Source organism: Heterodontus francisci, chromosome 10 (assembly GCF_036365525.1).
Source record: "Heterodontus francisci isolate sHetFra1 chromosome 10, sHetFra1.hap1, whole genome shotgun sequence".
Classification (NCBI taxonomy): Eukaryota; Metazoa; Chordata; class Chondrichthyes; order Heterodontiformes; family Heterodontidae; genus Heterodontus; species Heterodontus francisci.
Genome location: NC_090380.1, coordinates 65,884,879 through 65,903,228, shown reverse-complemented (window position 1 = coordinate 65,903,228; position 18,350 = coordinate 65,884,879). Strand labels below are relative to the sequence as shown.

Genomic DNA, 18,350 nt, shown 5'->3' with positions numbered 1-18,350 from the left:
TATTTTTTGAAGTATGCTCAGCTTGATTTTAGAGCTTTAAAAAAACACTTGCGCATTTCAACAAAGCAGGGACTACATTTGTACATTAGTTCTCCTTTTGTGCAGTACACAAAAAATTTACAATTTCGGCTCCAAAATATACCTTGTCCTCTAGTCAGTAGACTCCTTACACAGAGCATAAAAAATGCAAACCAAGCACTGGGGTTTATTTCCAAAGAAATAGAATTGAAAAGCAGGTATGTTATCTTAAAACTTGTGTGGAACCTTGCTAACATTATGTTGCGTAGTGTACTCAATACTGGTCTCTATATTGCAAAAAGGATATACGAACATAGGAGGTGTTAAAAAGACTAACAAGAATGATACCAGAATGCAGGAAAGACTGAACAAGCTGGGGCTCTGTTCTCTAGAAAAGGCTGAGAGGTGACCTGATACAGGTCTTTAAAATCAGGAAGGAGTTTGATAGGATAGATTTAGAGATGTTTCCATCTGTGGGGAAGTCCAAAACAAGTGGCCATAAATATAAGATAGTCACGAATAAATCCAGTAAGGAATTCAGGAGGAACTTCTTTATTCAGAAAGTAGTAAGAATATGGAACTTGCGACCACATGGAGTAGCTGAAGTGAGTAGCAGAGATGCATTTAAGGGGGAGCTAAGTAAGTACTGAGGGAGAAAGGAATAGAAGGATATGTTGATCAGATGAGATGAAGTAAGGTGGGAGGAGGCTTGTGTGCAGTGTAAACAAAAGCAGAAACCTGTTGGGCTTAGTGGCATGCTTCAGTGCTGTAAATACTATGCAATAAAAATCTGTCGACACATGGTTAGAAAAGGACAAAATACATAAGATTGTAAAATTCTTCAGAGGAAAAACCCAACTATGTGAGCAGAGCTCCTTTTACCTTCAAATGGGGCCAATCACATAGGAACACACTCGGCTAGACTCTCAAAAAAACTGTTTATAATGACAAACAAGGTTTTTAATCCTTTGATGACTCAGTTGCGAAGTCAGATTGCAACCAGTGTTACAAATTTTAAATCTGCTTTGGATATCCTCTCCGGTAAAGGTGAAATTATTATTCCCATAAACAATGCAAGTCTTACATTCAGGCATGCATTTATATTGCCAATAAAATTATTCAAAAGCAATGTAATAGCACACCTTGTGATCTGAATCAGATATTGCATCTTTTGCACATGGCCTCAAGAATACTTCGCCAATCTTTCTGGAGGTGGAATGAGATCTGGTACAAAATATTTTATGAACAATTCACAAACTATCCATGTATTTCTTTTTTCCTTTTCTGTGTGATTCTGGCAAGTAAGAAGGCTTTTCATTTGACTTCTTCCCCATTCTGTAATCTGCCAGTGATTAGGCCCATCTATAAAACAAACTACCTTGCCTACCCCTGGGAGTCTGCATCACAAAGAAATACCTCCTACTATTCTCAACATCAAGCCTTAGATAGTTCTGTGATTTGCTGTGTCAAACTGGAGTGTGAGAATCGCGATTTCCACAAAATAGCTCCTTCAGTTTAATACATATCTTTCAACATCTGGCCAACCAACAAATAAACCCTTTGTCTCAGTTGCTACAGCCTGCATCTTCCTGGACTTGTGAAATTACTGTTTTAAAACACAAAATCTAAACATAATTCAAGCCTAAATTAACAAGAATAAAAACACAAATGTGAGAGCCAAATAACCAAAAAGTTTACCAAATTCAATTTCCAATCTGTGTTAATTGCTGATTTAAGCAAGGTAATAAAAGGGTATTATAATTGGTCTCCAAAGATTCATGACCTCCTTATTTAGGAGGGCTATACTTGCATTGGAGACAGTTCAGAGAAGGTTCACTAGGTTGATTCCTGGGGTGAAGGGGTTGTCTTATGGGGAAAGATCGAGTAGGTTGAGCCGATACTCATTGGAGTTTGGAAGAATGGAAGGTGACCCTTATTGAAACATAAGATTCTGAGGGGGCTTGACAGGGTAGAAGCTGAGAGGATGTTTCCCCTCCTGGGGGATTCTCAAACTAGGGAGCATTGTTTCAGAATGAGGGATCACCCATTTAAGACAGATGAGGAGGAAATTCTTCTCAGAGGATTGTGGATTTTTGGAATTGTCTACCCCAGCGAGCTGTGGAGGCTGTCATTGAAATATTCAAGACAGAGATGGAGAGATTCCTGAATTATAGGGAAGTCAAGGGTTATATGGGGGGGGGGGGGGGGGGGGGGGGAAAAAGAGATGCAGGCAGAAAAGTGGTGCCGACGTCAAGAACAGATCGGCCATGATCTTGCTGAATGGTGGAGCAGGTTCGAGGAGACGTCTGGTTTACTCCTGCTCCTATTTCTTATGTTCTAATCTGACCTGAAACGTTAACTAATCTTCTCTCTGCACAGATGCTGCGAGACCTGCTGAGTATTTCCAGCAATTTTTGTTTCTATTTCAGATTTCCAGCATCTGCAGTATTTTGCTTTTATCTTATGTTCTAATGTTCAGTTGTCCTGCGTTAGGGAGAAGAAAGTCAGCTAGGATTACTGCTCCCAACACTACCCAGTAAGCTTTACTGAAAAGTAGGTGCTGACTTTGGACGCATGCAGGATCAGACTTGGCTGTCTCGCTGGAAGAAAAAAACAGAGTTGCACAGCTTGCCAGAATTAATTGTCAAGGGTCTCTCAAAGTTGTGACTTGGAGTGTTTGTGGGATCATATCCCAGAGTGAGTCAATGTCTCCAACAAAAACAAAGGGAGAAAATGGCAAAAATACAAAACAGATTTATATTGACATTTATAAGTAAATGCAACAAATGAATGACATGTTATTTACAAGGAGCTGTAGTACAAGATAATCATTGAAATGATTCGAAGAGGACATAACAGGAGCCATCAGGTGCTTTCTCCATAATTCTTTTCTTCTGGCTAAAGAACTGTCACAACTTACCATACTTCGACAAAATTGAGATCAACTACATCGAAGGGCAAGTCTGGAGGTTTAGTGAGAAAACTGAATAAATATTCAGCAATAAATCTGGGGGAGGTGCAGGAAACTGATGCCCTTTGCTCCTCCCCAAAATTGAAAATTTTATACAACGGATGTAAATTCAAACTGCTCTGTATACATTTGAAGTGTACATTTCATTTCAGATCTTTACAACGTGATAACTTTGCACGGTGACATCGAGGAATGAGTGAAATGTGTTGGGCAAATTTGAAATTAGACCAAAAGATGATTGAAGATTTCAAAGTATGGTGAAAAGAACTAGTTTGCTAATAACTAAAAGCAGTGCCACCTTCCAAATAAGCACTGGTTGGTGGTCACAAAAAAAAGCACCTTTCATAAACTTTAAGTTTCAAGATTCACTCCAACGGGAGCACCATTAAAATAGCTGTAAAAGGTGGACACTCCAGATGTGGATTCTTAAAGCTAGTTTCAGAATGCAATCATAAGTCTTTTAGATAGAAAGGTTTTTTTTTGAAGTGGACAGACCACAATAATAGAGTAAGGAAAGAATGTATTTGTGAAGATTACTGGAATGGGCAGCGTTAGCTCCCCAACACAGCCCCCCACACTCATCTTTTCTGCAGAGGAAAGCAACTGGTGGGAAGCGGCTAGCGTATGGAACTTTTATCCTTTGAGCAGAGATTAAGGCAACCTTGAGTTTTGTAACAGAGGACAGCTAGCACCTGTGGAACTATGCACCAGCAAGGAGGCAACAAAAGCAGATGGGGAACAAAAAAATAAGGTTTTCCTTTTTCCTCAACCGAGGATTCCCTTCCACCCCACCGTGGTTGATGGGGCACCTGACTGTTCTATTTCACACACCTGCTCTCATCCATTCCACTCCTTTCCAGAACCACGATAGAGTTCCCCTTGTGCTCACCTTCCACCCCACCAGCCTCTGTATTCAACGGATCATCCTCTGTCATTCCGCCATCTCCAGTATGAGGCCACCACCAAACACATCTTCCCCTCCCAGCATTCTGAAGGGACTGCTCCCTCCGTGATATCCTGGTCCACTCCTCAGTCACCTGCTCCCTTTCCTAAGGCATCTTTCCATGCAAGTGTAGGAGATGCAACACGAGCCCTTTTACCTCCTCCCTTCTCATCATCCAAGGCCCCAAACACTCCTTCTAGGTGAAACAGCGACTTACAAGTACTTCTTTCAATTTAGTACATTGTATTCACCACCTCACAACACAGCCTCCTTTACATTAGGGAGACCAAACGTAGAGACGTTGACAGCAGTGCAAAACACCTCCGTTCAGTTGCAAACATGACCCTGAGCTTCCAGTCGCCTGTCATTTTAATTCTCTGCCTTGCTCCCACTCTGACCTTTCTGTTCTTGGCCTGTAGTGATGTTCCTAAGAAGCTCAACGCAAGCTTGGGGAACAGCTCCTCATCTTTCGACTGGGTATTCTGGACTTAACATCGAGTTCAACCATTTTAAATTGTAATCTCTGCCCCCATTTTGTTCCTTTTTCCTTGCTGGTTTATTTTTTTTCCCTCTCATTTCCTTTACTTTGCTTTTAGACAGAAGCTATTCAGGATCCTGCCAATCACACCTCCTCTAGACACAACTTGTGTTTCTTCACTTGTCCCATTACCACTCTCTTTGGCCTTGCACCATGAAATCTTGCGTCATTTAATCTCTCCTAGCCTTCAACCAAAGACTTTCCGTTTTGTTGTTCTTCCCATTCTCCCCACCCATTTCACCCGTTCAAAATCTATTACAGTTCTAATTTTTCCCAGTTCTGATGAAAGGTAACATCTGAAATGTTAACTCTGATTCTTTCTCCACAAATGCTGCCAGACCTGATTTTTTCCAGCATTCTCTCTACTTCAGAATTCTATTTGGATCTGTGCAAGAAATTCACTTTTATGCAAGCAAGTCAGAATTGATAAGTTATTTCTGTAGGCTTTGGCAATTTTGGAAATACTGAAAACCTACACTCATCATCCAGTTATAAAGTTGTTGTATTTCCAAAAATGGACACTGTCGTATCTGGTTCCAACTAAAGGTCTTGGACCTGAAACATTAACCCTCCTTTCCCCTCTCTAGTGATGCTGCCTATCCTGCTGAGTGTTATCAGTATTTTCTGCTGATATTTCACATTTCCAACTGCAGGACTGTGCAATTTATATCTTTACTGATTTTGTTTTCATTTAGTCCTCTTTCTCCCCCAGTCTGCAACTCTCAAAAAAGCATTTCCACACCTGCCAGAGGAGTTCACTGAGCACAGTGGAGGAGAACTGTGGATTCTCCCAGCAACAGAAGCGAAGCAGTTTGATGGTCTCTTCAGAATTGCTGCAGTCTTCAATAATCTTTTTCACGTAACTAGTTCGTACAAACAAGATGTCTGCCACACTCTGCTGGATAGTCATTATAGGTTGGGACAAGTTAGGATCACCATAGGGATTTGATAGGGGTGGATTTCCTAAAAGGAAACAGAATTGTTTATTAATTAATGATTTGTAACAATTAAAAATGGCTTCATTTCTATAGCCTAAATAGTTAAAGTTTCAAATTGCACCTTTACTTCCTTCCCGAGGCAATTTACCTCCCCGCACCTCCCCGACCACAAGTATTCCCATTTTCCTACAGAACAAAGGGTTGAAAAGACTGGGGGTAGGCAGCTATAAATTAATGCTGCTCTGTGCTCAGTTACAAAAAAGGGTTTCTGCAAGACCAATCCATGTCCCCGGCAACTCATTTGCGATTTGATATCATCAGTCACATCTATCAAACACCAAGAAAACCTCCACCTGCCATCAGCAATTTACCAATTTGTTTTATCAATTAACATTCATGGATAATATTTACAAACAACTTATATTTATATAGCACCTTTAAAGTAATAAAGTGCCAAGGCACTGCACAGGAGCTATTCACAAAAGGAGATATCCGGTCAGATAACCAAAAGCTTGGTCAAAGAGGTCGGTTTTAACGAGTTTCTTAAAAGAGGAAAACGAGGCGGAGGTGTAGGGAAGGTATTCCAGAGCTTGGGGCCTAAGCAACGGAAGACACAGCCACCAATGGAGCAGTGATTAAAATCAGGGATGCACAAGAGGCCAGAATGAGAGGAGTCCTGTGGGATTGGAGAAGATTACAGAGATACAGAAGGGTGAGGCCATGGAAGGATTTGACAAGAATGAGAATTTTAAAATCAAGATGCTGCTTTATCAGGAGCCAATGTAGGTCAGCGAGCAGAGGTGATAACAGAATGGGACTTGGTGCAAGTTGAGACAAGGGCAGCAGAGTTTTGGATGACCTCAAGCTTACGGAGAATAGAATGTGGGAGACCAGCCAGAAGTACATCCGAATAGTCAGGTCTAGAGGTAACAAAGGCATGAATTCAGGTTTTAGCAGCAGATGAGCTTAGACAGGAGCGAAGGCGGGTGATTTAAAAAAGGTGGAATTAAGCGGTCTTAGTGATGACACGAATGAGGTTGGAAGCTCATCTTGTGGTCAAATGTGACACCAAGGTTGCAAACAGACTGGCTGAATCTCAAATTGTTGCCAGGGAGAGAGATGGAGTCAGTAGCTTGGGAATGGAGTTTGGAGCAGGGACCAAAAATAATGGCTTCCATCTTCCCAATATTTCCTTGGAAGAAATCTTTGCTCATCCAGTACTGAATGTCGATAAGCAGTCTGATAATTTAGCAACAGTGGAGAAGTCGAGAGAAGTGGTGGTGAGGTCGAGCTGAGTATCGTCAGCATACAAGTGAAAATGAAGACTGTGCTTTCGGATGATGTCACCGAGGGGCAGCTTGTAGATGAGAAGTAGGAGGGGGCCAAGGACAGACCCTTGGGGGACATCAGAGGTAACAGTGCGGGAGCTGGAAGAGAAGCCATTGCAGGTGGTTCACTGGTTATGACTAGATAGAGAAAAAGGAACCAGGTGAGAGCAGTGGATGACAGTGGAGAAGCATTGGAGGAGGATGATGTTGTCAAACATGTCAAAGGCTGCAGACTTTGAGAAGGATGGGGAGGGAAAGTTTACCTTTGTCACAGTCACAAAGGATACCATTTGCGACTTTGATAAGAGCTGTTTTGGTATTGTGATTTGCAGGGATTCAATCATGGAGTCCCTGGAAAGATGGGAATGGATTTGGAGGGTGACAACATGTTCAAAGGAATTTCGACAGGAAAGGAAGGTTGGAGATCGGACAGTAGTTTGCAAGGGAGGTGGAGTCAAGGGGTAGTTTTTTTTAAGAGGGGTGATGACAGCAGATTTAAAAGCGACAACACCTGGAGAGTCAACCATTTACAATATCAGCTAACATGAGGACCAGGAGGGGAAGCTGGGTGATCAGCAGTTTATTCGGAATAGGATCAAGGGAATAGGAAGTGGGTCTCATGGACAAAATGAGCTCAGACAGGGCATAAAGAGAGATAAGAGAGAAACTAGAGAAGATGCAAGTTCAGGGCTAGGGCAGGGGGGTGCATTAGAGGAAGTTTGGCCAGGTAGACTAGCGGAAGGGAGGGACGGACATGGCACAGGCAGCTGATCAGATGGTCTCGATCTTAGTGACAATGAAGTCCATGAACTGCTCGCACTTACTGTTGGAGGTGAGGGTGCAGGGGAGAGGGGTTTAAGACGACACCGCAAGACACACTGAAAAGACTTAACCTTATATTAACTTTCACTTGGAACCACCTTTCATCCCACCAGTATACAATTTCTACAACAGTAATTCCTTTGGATCGGGTGTGGTGGGTTGCTAATTTGTTTAAAAATGTGACTTCAAATCCCATTTATTCTGTCACACAGGACTTGCATGTGATACATGTATCTAAAATTGGCTTAGCAAAGTAGTGTACTGCAAATACGATCCAATTCTGGACAATGTAACAAACTAAATATACACCAGCATCAAACGTGCACATTACATTACAGGTATTTTATTCTTTTCTGCAAATATCAAAAATTAAAATCTTCCCCCCCTTCACTAATGAACCACTAGGTTCTAAAAATCTACCTTTCTTACCATTAATTGAGGACTGCATGCGTGATGATACATCACAGCAACGAACTAACTGTGACACCACAGTGTAAAGTTTGCCCAGCTCGGCATACTGGTATTTGATAGGAGGTCCTGGGCCTTCATCTAAAGCTACAAGCATAAATGTTGCAGGCACATTCAGTTTTAGTAACTGCGTCTTCTCAGCCACACCTAGTGAAAAGAACATTAACATAATTTCAGATCTCGTGGCAGGAATTACAGCTTGAAAACAAATCATACCTGTTGGCATCATAAAACAAGAATTTGATAAATGACCCAGTAGAAGTACATTTTTAAAGGCTTACTTTTCACTAGTTTGGCTCAAAATTGGGCAAGAATTCAATCATATGAAAACATATTAACACGTTAATTTGGAAATTTCTGAAACTGTATAATGGTTTGCAATATTGCTCATATGTTGAGTTTGTTTCAAAACTCAGAATACTGAACTATGAATAAAGCTAAAAGCTCAACAAAATATTTAACATCTGAAAATGCTCTTGAAACTATGCAATTCCAAAACTGAACACATTATTTGAAATGAGATCGGTACAGCACTCTGGATATTTGTAGTAGTATTGCCTTGCTTTTACATCTTTTTTGATGAAGTCCAGCATACCATGAACATTTCTCATCTTTTATTGCATCCATTAGCTAGATTTTAATGAAGTAAGCACCTAGACCTCAAAATCCCTTTGCTCACCTATTTGTCCTCCCTTGCACTTCACCATTTAGAAGACATACCCATCTGCCTTTTTGTATCAAATGTGTAGTGTTTTACATTTTGCAAAACTGCAGCTGCCTTGTTCCATCCACTCACAATCTATGCCCTTTATAATTTTCTGCTCTTGAACTCTCAATGTTTCCTTCCTTAGCATCATCTGCAAACATTCTTTTTCCCCCCCTCATTTCCAGATTTATATATAGATGAATATATTAATGACCTAGACTTGGGTAAACAGGTTATAATTTTGAAGCCTGCAGCTGACAAATGCAGCAGTGAGGATGATAGTAACAGACTTCAGGAGGACACAGCCAGACTGGGGAATTATGCAGACACATGACAGATTAAATTTAACACAGAGAAGCATGAAGTGATTCATTTTGGTACTAAGAACGAGGCGAAGTAATATAAATTAAATAGTACGATTTTAAAAAGGGTGGAGGAACAGAGCCCTGGAGGTGCACATGCACAGACTTTGAATGGAGAGGTGGCAGGACGAGTTGAGAAGGCTCTTTTTTTAAAAAAAAAAGCATACAGAATCCTTGGCTTGATCAAGGGGCACAGAATACAAAAGCAAACAAAACATGCAAAGCCTTTCTGAAGCACTAGATAGGCCCCAGCTGGAATACTGTGGCCAATTCTGCACATCACATTTTTACAAGGATGTCAAGATCTTAGAGGGAGTGCAAAGGGGATTTACTAGAGTGTCACCAGGGTTGAAGGACTTCAGTTACTGGGGAGGGTGGTAGATGCAAGAGACTAGAGAAACTGGGGTTATTCTCCTCAGAGTAGAGAAAGTCAAGGGGAGATTTGATCCAAGTATTCAAAATCCCGAAAGGTTTTGGCAAGAGCAAAGAAGAAACTGTTTCCAGTGGCAGATGAGTCAATACCAGAGGACAAAAATTTAAGTAGTTGGCTAAAGAACAAGAGGCGACATGAGGAAAACTTTATTTTTTTTATATACGCAGCGAATTATGATTAAGACAGTGTCTTCTGATCCTTCAGATCTATCCTTGATTTACGGCAGTTAAGAGATCTGGTCCTATTTTGACACATTTATAGCATCTGTGCGCAAAGTATGGGAATTCTTTATGTTTACACCCAATTTAAAAAATACTCCATCATAGGTCATTGGTGTCAGTACACTATGGTGAATTGGTGAGAGATTTGTGAAGTCAGAACTTTTCCACTTCTCACATTAGGCACTGAGTGGCCTCTCAGAGTAAGATTGCAAATCAGAACAGTTCTGTGCCAAAGTCCACCAGAAAATGGGCAGCCTAAACACAACCACAAAGGACTATTACAACCAATGCCTCATTGATCAAAAGGCCAGTGTGTTTGCTTACTGTACCAGCCAATCATCCATTGCAGTTTTATGAATAAACTTCATTGAAGTTGCAGTAACTGCTAGGAGTAACTTCTTCAAATTGCATTATATCCTTGCATTTAAATCATAATAAATTTCTTCACATATTCATCTGAACATAAAATGCAAAATCACAAACAGCTCAACACAACCAAAATGATTCCCAACTTAAGTTCCACTAGTTTTAAAGCATGCATTAGCTTAGATAATTACAAGATAATAGTTTCATTGAGGAGTTGGTTAAGATCATATGTTAAATGTTACTGCCATTTTTTATTCCGACGCTTTTTAAAAAAAAAAGTTTTAATCTGTTTGCAGTGCACTTTCACCTAGAGTGAGCAGCAGATTTCATGGACACAGATGTTTAGAATGCTCAAAACACTTTATGGACAATATTGGACAGAAGGTTTGACTATGATGTCATAACAACTTGCATTTATAGAGCACCTTTAACAAAGTAATACGTCCTAACAGGCTTCACAGGAGTGATCAACAAAGTTTGACAGTCACATAGATATGATTAAGACAGATGATCAAAAGGCTGGTCAACGAGGTAGGTTTTAAGGACCGTCTAAAAGGTGAGGTGAAGGAATTCCAGAGTTTAGGGCCTATGATGCTGAAGGCACAGCTGGCAATGGTGCAGCAATGAAAACTGGGGGATGCGCAAGAGACCAGAATTGGAGGAAAGTTGTAGGGCTGGAGGTGATGAGGTAGGAAGGAGTAAGACATGGTGGAATTTGAAAACAAGGTGAGAATTTTAAAATTGAGGCATTGCCAGACTGGGAGCCAATGTAGGCCAGAGTTTTGAATGAGCTCAAGTTTGTGGAGGCTGCAAGGTGGGAAGTCAACCAAGAGAGCTTTACAGCAGTTGAGTCCAGTGACAGCATAGGCATGGATGAGGGTTTTAGAAGATCAGCTGAGGCAGGAGTGGAGATGGGTAATGTTTCAAAGTGGAAGCAAGCAATTTGGGTGATGGAGAGGATATGAGTGTTGGAAACTCAACTCAGGGTCAAATAGGTTGGGAAAGTTGCAAATGGTCTGGTTCAGCCTCAGATACCGGCCAGAGAGTGATGGAATCGTAAATAATGTAAATTCTCATAATGTAAATAATCGTAAATTCTGCCTCCCCAATACTTAATTGGAAGCAATTTCTGCTCAGACAAGCAGCATGATAAATCAGAGGCAGTGGAGGTGTTGAGGGGTGGTGGTGAGGTGCAGTTGGGCGTCATCAGTGTATATGTAGAACCTGACATCTTCTCCAATGATATCACAGAGAGACAGCATGTAGGTGAGGAACAGGAAGATACCGGGGACTCCAGAGGTAATGGTGCAATGGCAGGAAGCCATTTCAAGTGATTCTCTGGATACAACTGGATAGATAAGAACGGAACCAGGAGAGGGCAATCCCACCCAGCTGTACAATGAAGGAGGTGCTGGAGGAAGATGGTGAGGTCAACCGTGTCAAATGCTGTAGACAGATTCGAGAAGGCTGAGACATGGTCACAGTCACATAGGATGTTGTTTGTGACATTGATGAGGGCTGCTTCAGTGCTGTGGCAGGGGCAGAAACCTGATTGGAGGGGATCAAACAGGAAGGTGCAGAAAAGATGGGCAAAGATTTTGGAGATGACACCACATTCAAGGACTTTGGAGAAGCAAGGCTGGAGATGGGGTAGGAGTTTGCAAGGACTGAGGGAGTCAAAAGGTGGGTTTTTTAAGGGGGGGCAACAATGATAGATTTGTACGAGAGGAAGACAGTACGTGAGGTGAGTGAACTGTCGATAGTAGTAGCTAACATGGGGTCCAAGTTGGGCAGTCAGCAATTTGGTAGATATACATCAACAGAGGTGGTGGGTCTCAGACATGATGATCAATAGAAAATGCATAATATATAATATACATTATAATAGAAGGTGCAGCAATGATCATTTCTAATCATCATTCAAATAATGAAAGCGGTTCACCACTCACATCCAAGGATTGTACTTTACTCCCAGCATCTGATTGGTTTTCCTTAATACCATTACATTTGTACCAGGATCTTCAGTTCTTCTAGCTTTGCCTCTAACCCAAATATGAATAATTTTAAAAAGTTTCTAAATTGCATATGTATGAATTATGGATGGAGGCAAAGAAGGAGCAGGGGAGAGAGGAAGAGAAAGACAGACCTCCCATACATACCTAGGAACAAGATAACTGTCAGAAAGTCCTACAGCATTAAGACAGATGGAATATAAAGAATGCCTTGTTTTAGTGGTCATTTTAAAAAAATCCTTCACATCAACAGAGGCCAAGGTTGTCAATAAGGAGAATCATGAAAGCACTACCCCTCGTTGAAGTCCAGGTGGCATTACATCAGGTGGATAAGCCCACGATGCTCACTACTATTTAGAACAAGCAGCTTTCAAAAACGGATTTCTTCGATCCTCTATAGCTGAATTTTCAGTGGATGACAGGCTAAAATGAACTTTCAATAAACTGGGCAAAAGACCAGAGGTTAGAGGCAAAGCTAGAAGAACTGAAGATCCTGGTACAAATGTAATGGTATTAAGGAAAACCAATCAGATGCTGGGAGTAAAGTACAATCCTTGGATGCGAGTGGTGAACCGCTTTCATTATTTGAATGATTAGACATGATCAGTGCTGCACCTTCTATTATAATGTATATTATATATAATGCACCTTCTATTGATCATCTTGTCCAATCAGATGCTGGGAATAAAGAAACAATTCTGACTACTTCAGAATAGACAAGTCAGTACACAAGCAGATTGCATTTATTATTCTGGTACCATAACATACCACTTTGCACTGCACATTTTTGAAATTAATGTTTTTAAAGTGATGTAATGAAGCAATCTACAATTGATGGGAGAAACTCATGAATAGCAGGGGTGGACATTTCAAGAGCCAACTCATCTCATCAACTGGAAGCTCGGAGATGAACTGTGCATCACCTGGTCCAAGATCTGTAACAAGGCAAGTCTCTAAGGTCCTGTTAGGCTTGCCAACTCTGATTAGATGCATTCCTGGAGAGTTCAACATGACTTGCCCCCACCCCCATGCTCCTTACTAATCACTCAACTCATCCATCCTCTTGATGCACCTGTTTAAATTACTGCATTAGACCACTAGATGAAAAAGCAATCTAATCGGATTTTGTACTTTTTAAGAACACACAAGCTGGCATCAATTACAGCAATACATAACATTTGTAATGTTCAATATTTCAAGAATTACCAAGCTGTCAGCTCTACTGTAGAGGCATATGCTCTAATAAAAATTTTATTGGGGAGGAAAAAGGGGCAAGGAAGAAAGCAATGTGCCCCTCATGAATAAAGCAAAATACTCTGGATGCTGGAAATGTGAAATAAAAACAAAGTGCTGGAAATATTCAGCAGGTCAGGTGGCATCTTTGGACAGAGAAGTAGAGTTAGCGTTTCAGGTCTGTGACCTTTCAACATTAACGCTGTTTCTCTCTCCACAGATGCTGCCAGACCTGCTGAGTGTTCCCAGCACTTTCTGTTTTGTGCCCATCATGAATATTAACCACTTACAAAAAAGTGCTAAGATAATCCACAAAGACAAAGGGATAGGTCAATAGAGATGCAGTAGCAGACATTTAAGGGGATATTTCAGAATACATTCCAATAAGGAAAAAAAAATTCCAAGGGGAGGATCCACCATCCATGGTTAACTAAAAAAAAGTTAAAGATAGTATCAAACTTAAAAAAATGCATATAATTGTGCAAAGATGGGTGGCAGGTCAGAATATTGGACAGAATATAAAAAACAAAGAATGACTAAAAGATTAATAATGACAGAAAAATTAGAGTACGAGAGAAAGCTAGCTAGAAATATAAAAACAGATAGTAAGAGTTTCTATAGATAATTAAAAAAGAAAAGTTAACTAAGGTCCTCCAGAAAGGGAGTCTGGGGAATTAATAAGGGAAAATAAGGGGATGGCAGATGAATTGAAGAGGTATTTTGCACTGGTCTGCACTATAGGAGGATACAACTAACATCCCAGAAATAGCTGTAAATCAGAAAATGGAAGGGAAGGAGGAACTCAAGAAACTTACAATCGCCAGGGAAGTGGCACTGCACAAATTGGTGGAGCTGCAGGCTGACAAGACCCCAGGTCCTGATGGACTTCATCCTAGGGTCTTTATAGAAGTGGCTAGTGAGATAGCTGATGTGTTGGTTTTAGTTTTCCAAAATTCCCTACATTCCGGGAAGGTTCCATTAGACTGGAAAATAGCCAATGTAACTCCTTTATTCAAAAAGGGAGGGAGACAGAAAGCAGGAAACGACAGGCCAGTTAGCTTAACATCTGTCATAGGGAAAATGTTATAAGCTATTAATGACATGATAGCAGGGCACCTAGAAAAAAAACAAGGTAATCAAGCAGAGTCAACATGGTTTTGTGAAAGGAAAATCATGTTTGACCAATCCAGTGGAGTTCTTTGAGGAAGTAACATGTGCTGTGGATAAAGGGGAACCAGTGGATGGACTGCACTTAGATTTCCAGAAGGCATTTGATAAAGTGCCACATCAAAGGTTATTGCGGAAAACAAAAGCTCATTGTGTGCGGGGGGGTAACATATTGGCATGGATAGAAGATTGGCTAGCTAACAGGAAACAGAGTTGGCATAAACGAGTCATTTTCTGGTTGGGCTCAACTTTTTACAATTTATATAAATGACTTGGATGAAGAGACCGAAGGCATGGTTGCTAAATCTGATGACACAAAGATAGGTAGGAAAGTAAGTTGTGAAGAGGACATAAGGAGGCTACAAAGGGATATAGATAGGTGAAGTGAGTGGGCAAAGATCTGGCAAATGGAGTATAGTGAGAGAAAATGTGAAATTGTCCATTTTGGCAGGAAGAATAAAAAAGCTTATTATCTAAATGGTGAGAGATTGCAGAGCTCGGAGATGCAGAGGGACCTACGTGTCCGAGTGCATGAATCGCAAAAGGTTAGTATGCAGGTACAGCCAGTAATTAGGAAAGCTAATAGAATGTTACTTATAGATTAGATTAGATTAGAGATACAGCACTGGAACAGGCCCTTCGGCCCACCGAGTCTGTGCCGAACATCAACCACCCATTTATACTAATCCTACACTAATCCCATATTCCTACCAAACATCCCCACCTGTCCCTATATTTCCCTACCACCTACCTATAGTAGTGACAATTTATAATGGCCAATTTACCTATCAACCTGCAAGTCTTTTGGCTTGTGGGAGGAAACCGGAGCACCCGGAGAAAACCCACGCAGACACAGGGAGAACTTGCAAACTCCACACAGGCAGTACACGGAATCGAACCCAGGTCCCTGGAGCTGTGAGGCTGCGGGAATTGAATACAAAAGTGGGAGGTTATGTTACAGTTATACAGGGCATTAGCGAGACCACATCTGGAGTACTGTGTACAGTATTGGTCTTATTTAAGGAAGGATGTAAATGCGTTGGAAGCAGTTCAGGGAAGGTTACTAGACTAATACCTGGAATGGGCCGGTTGTCTCATGAAGAAATATTGGACAGGCTAAGCTTGTATCCACTGGACTTTAGAAGAGTCAGAGGTGACTTGATTGAAACACAAGATTCTGAGGGGTCTTGACAGGGTGGATGTAGAAAGGATGTTTCACCTTGTGAGAGAATCTAGAACTGGGGGTCACTATTTAAAAATAAGGGGTCACCCATTTAAGACAGAGATGAGGAGAAATTTCTTCTCGGAGGGTCCTGAGTCTTTGGAACTCTCTTCCTCAAAAGGTGGAGGAAGCAGAGTCTTTGAATATTTTTATGGTTATTGAGGGTAGGCGGGAATGTGGAGTTGAGGTTACAATCAGATCAGCCATGATTTGGTTGAATGGCGAAGCAGACACGAGAGGCAAATTGGCCTACTCCTACTCCGTAAGATCGCATTTAAGTTGAGAGCAATGCATGAAACCATAAACTGTGAAGTTATAGATGGGAGAGTGAAATGACCAAAACTATGATATCCTAAGGCCACTGATTCTCAAGATATTAAAGTGAGGCTGTTTTCATGATTCTCCTTGTTGGTACCTGGGTTTATGCTGGTGTTCTGAGGAAGATGGCTGTGAATAGAGTGGATTAGTGACAATTTAAAAAAAAACTTGAAAATGTTTTCCAACTATGTCTCGATCATTTTTTTAAAAATAAGTTACTATTAGAATAGTACAGCAGGTAGATTTTATAGTAACAAAAGATTGAATGAATGTAGTTTGCAGCAAACTTTTGAAATGTTTTCAGACATTTCTGTGCATCTGAATAAAAATCAAATGTGCTGTAAATTTTTAGTAATGTCCTTACCCAGATTGGCATACATAACAAAGAGGTTGAAGTATTGTGTCAAGTGCCGCCCATGCTCAGATACTTCTCGTCGCAGTAGATTCAGAACAGCTCTGAGGAGGTGATCACTGAGACTTAAATTATCAAAAGCCTGTTAAGCACAAATAGTTAGCAAAAAAAAACTATTAGTTTAATTCACAATAATACACAACTATGGATTTATTACAGACACTTCTCCAAAAGGCATCAACTCTTTGCTACATGGTTCGGCTTGACCTAATAGTAATATTGATGCACGAGCTTTGACAATCTTTTTGGCTAAATCATGTGATAAAAATGGTAGATTACACATCTTCAATATGAACACCCTGCTTGACTGAAGTTCAATCAGAACATTTATTTAACATCCTATGGGGAAATTAATTGCTGTATTGTCCCTTAAAAAAGCACCTTCTTTGGAAGTATGGTGAACTATGAGGATGATAGTGATAGACTTCAAGATGACAAGACAGGTTGGTGGAATGGGTGGACACTTGGCAGATGAAATTTAATGCAGAATTGTGAAGTGATCTATTTGGTAGGAAGAATAAAGAGAGGCAATATCAAATAAAGGATACAACAATTCCATCGGGCGTGCAGGAACAAAGTGATCTGGGGGTATATGTGCACAAATCATTGAAGGTGGCAGGGCAGGTTGAGAAAGTGGTTAAAAAGGCATAAGGGATCCAGGGTTGTATAAATAGAAGCACAGAGTATAAAAAGCAAGGACGTTATGATGAATCTGTATAAAATACTGGTCAAGTGTACTGAGGGTAGAATGTGGGACCCCGCCGAGGAGTGCTTCAGAATAGTCAGGTCAAGAAGAAAGCATGGATGAGGGTTTCAGCAGCAGATCAGCTGAGGCAAGGGCAGAGTTGGGGCACATTACGGAGATGGAAACAGGCAGTCTCAGTAATATTGCAAATACGTGGTCGGAAGCCCATCTCGGGGTCAAATACATAGTATTACGTACGATATATGGCACAGAAACAGACCATTCAGCCCAACCAATCCATGTCAGCGTGTATGCTCCACTCAAGCCTCCTCCCATCTTTCCTCATCTAAATTTTTCATCGTAACCCCTTCTCTCTCATATGCTTGTCCAGCATCCCCTTCAATGCATTTATACTATTCGATCAATCACTCTTTGAGTAAAGGCTTTTCTTCTGAATTCCTTATTGGATTTCTTGATGACTATCTGATATTGATGGCCTCTAGTTATGCTCTTACTTACAAGTGGAAACCTTCTCTCTGTATCGACTATATCAAAACCTTTCATAATTTTAAAGACTTCTATTAGGTCACCCCTCAGCCTTTTTTTCAAGAACAGACCCCAGCCTGTTCATCTTTTCCTGATATGTATAACCACACCTTTCTGGTATCATCCTTGTAAATCTTCTCTGCACCTTCTCCAGTGCCTCTAACTTTCTTATTTTTTGGCAACCAGAACTGCACGCAGTACTCCAAATGTTGTCCAACCAAGGTTCAATTACATGTTTGGCATAACTTCCCTACTTTTCAATTCTAACCCTCTAGAAATAAAGCCTAGTGCGACTTTTGCTTTTTTTATGGCCTTGCTAAACTGTGGTGCAAATTTTAGTCATAGGTGTAATGGTACTCCCAGTTCCCTTTGCTCCTTTACCCAACCTAGATTTGCGCCTTCCCAACAATGTGACACCCCCTCCCCCATTCTTCCTACCAAAATGTACCACTTCACATTTGTCGGAGTTAAACTTCATTTGTCAATTTGTCTATTCTGCAAGTTTATTAATGTCTACCTGGAATTTGTGTCAGTCCTCCGCAGTATCGATGATCCCCAATTTAGTGTCATTCATAAACTTGGAAATTCTGTTTTTGATTCCAAAATCCAAATCCTTAATGTAAGTTGTGAACAGCAGTAGT

General features: G+C 40.8%; 1 protein-coding gene across 1 annotated transcript in view; it reads right to left on the bottom strand.

The window, feature by feature from the left end:
* The window catches only part of usp9 (ubiquitin specific peptidase 9), a 330,949-nt gene that overhangs the window by 28,313 nt on the left and 284,286 nt on the right, over positions 1-18,350 (bottom strand). Inside the window, exons 38-40 of the mRNA XM_068040658.1 lie at positions 16,431-16,560; positions 7,988-8,173; positions 5,211-5,433 (exon numbers count right to left, since the gene is read on the bottom strand). Of these exons, the coding sequence (XP_067896759.1) occupies positions 5,211-5,433; positions 7,988-8,173; positions 16,431-16,560 (539 nt within the window). The remainder of the gene's footprint in view (positions 1-5,210; positions 5,434-7,987; positions 8,174-16,430; positions 16,561-18,350) is intronic.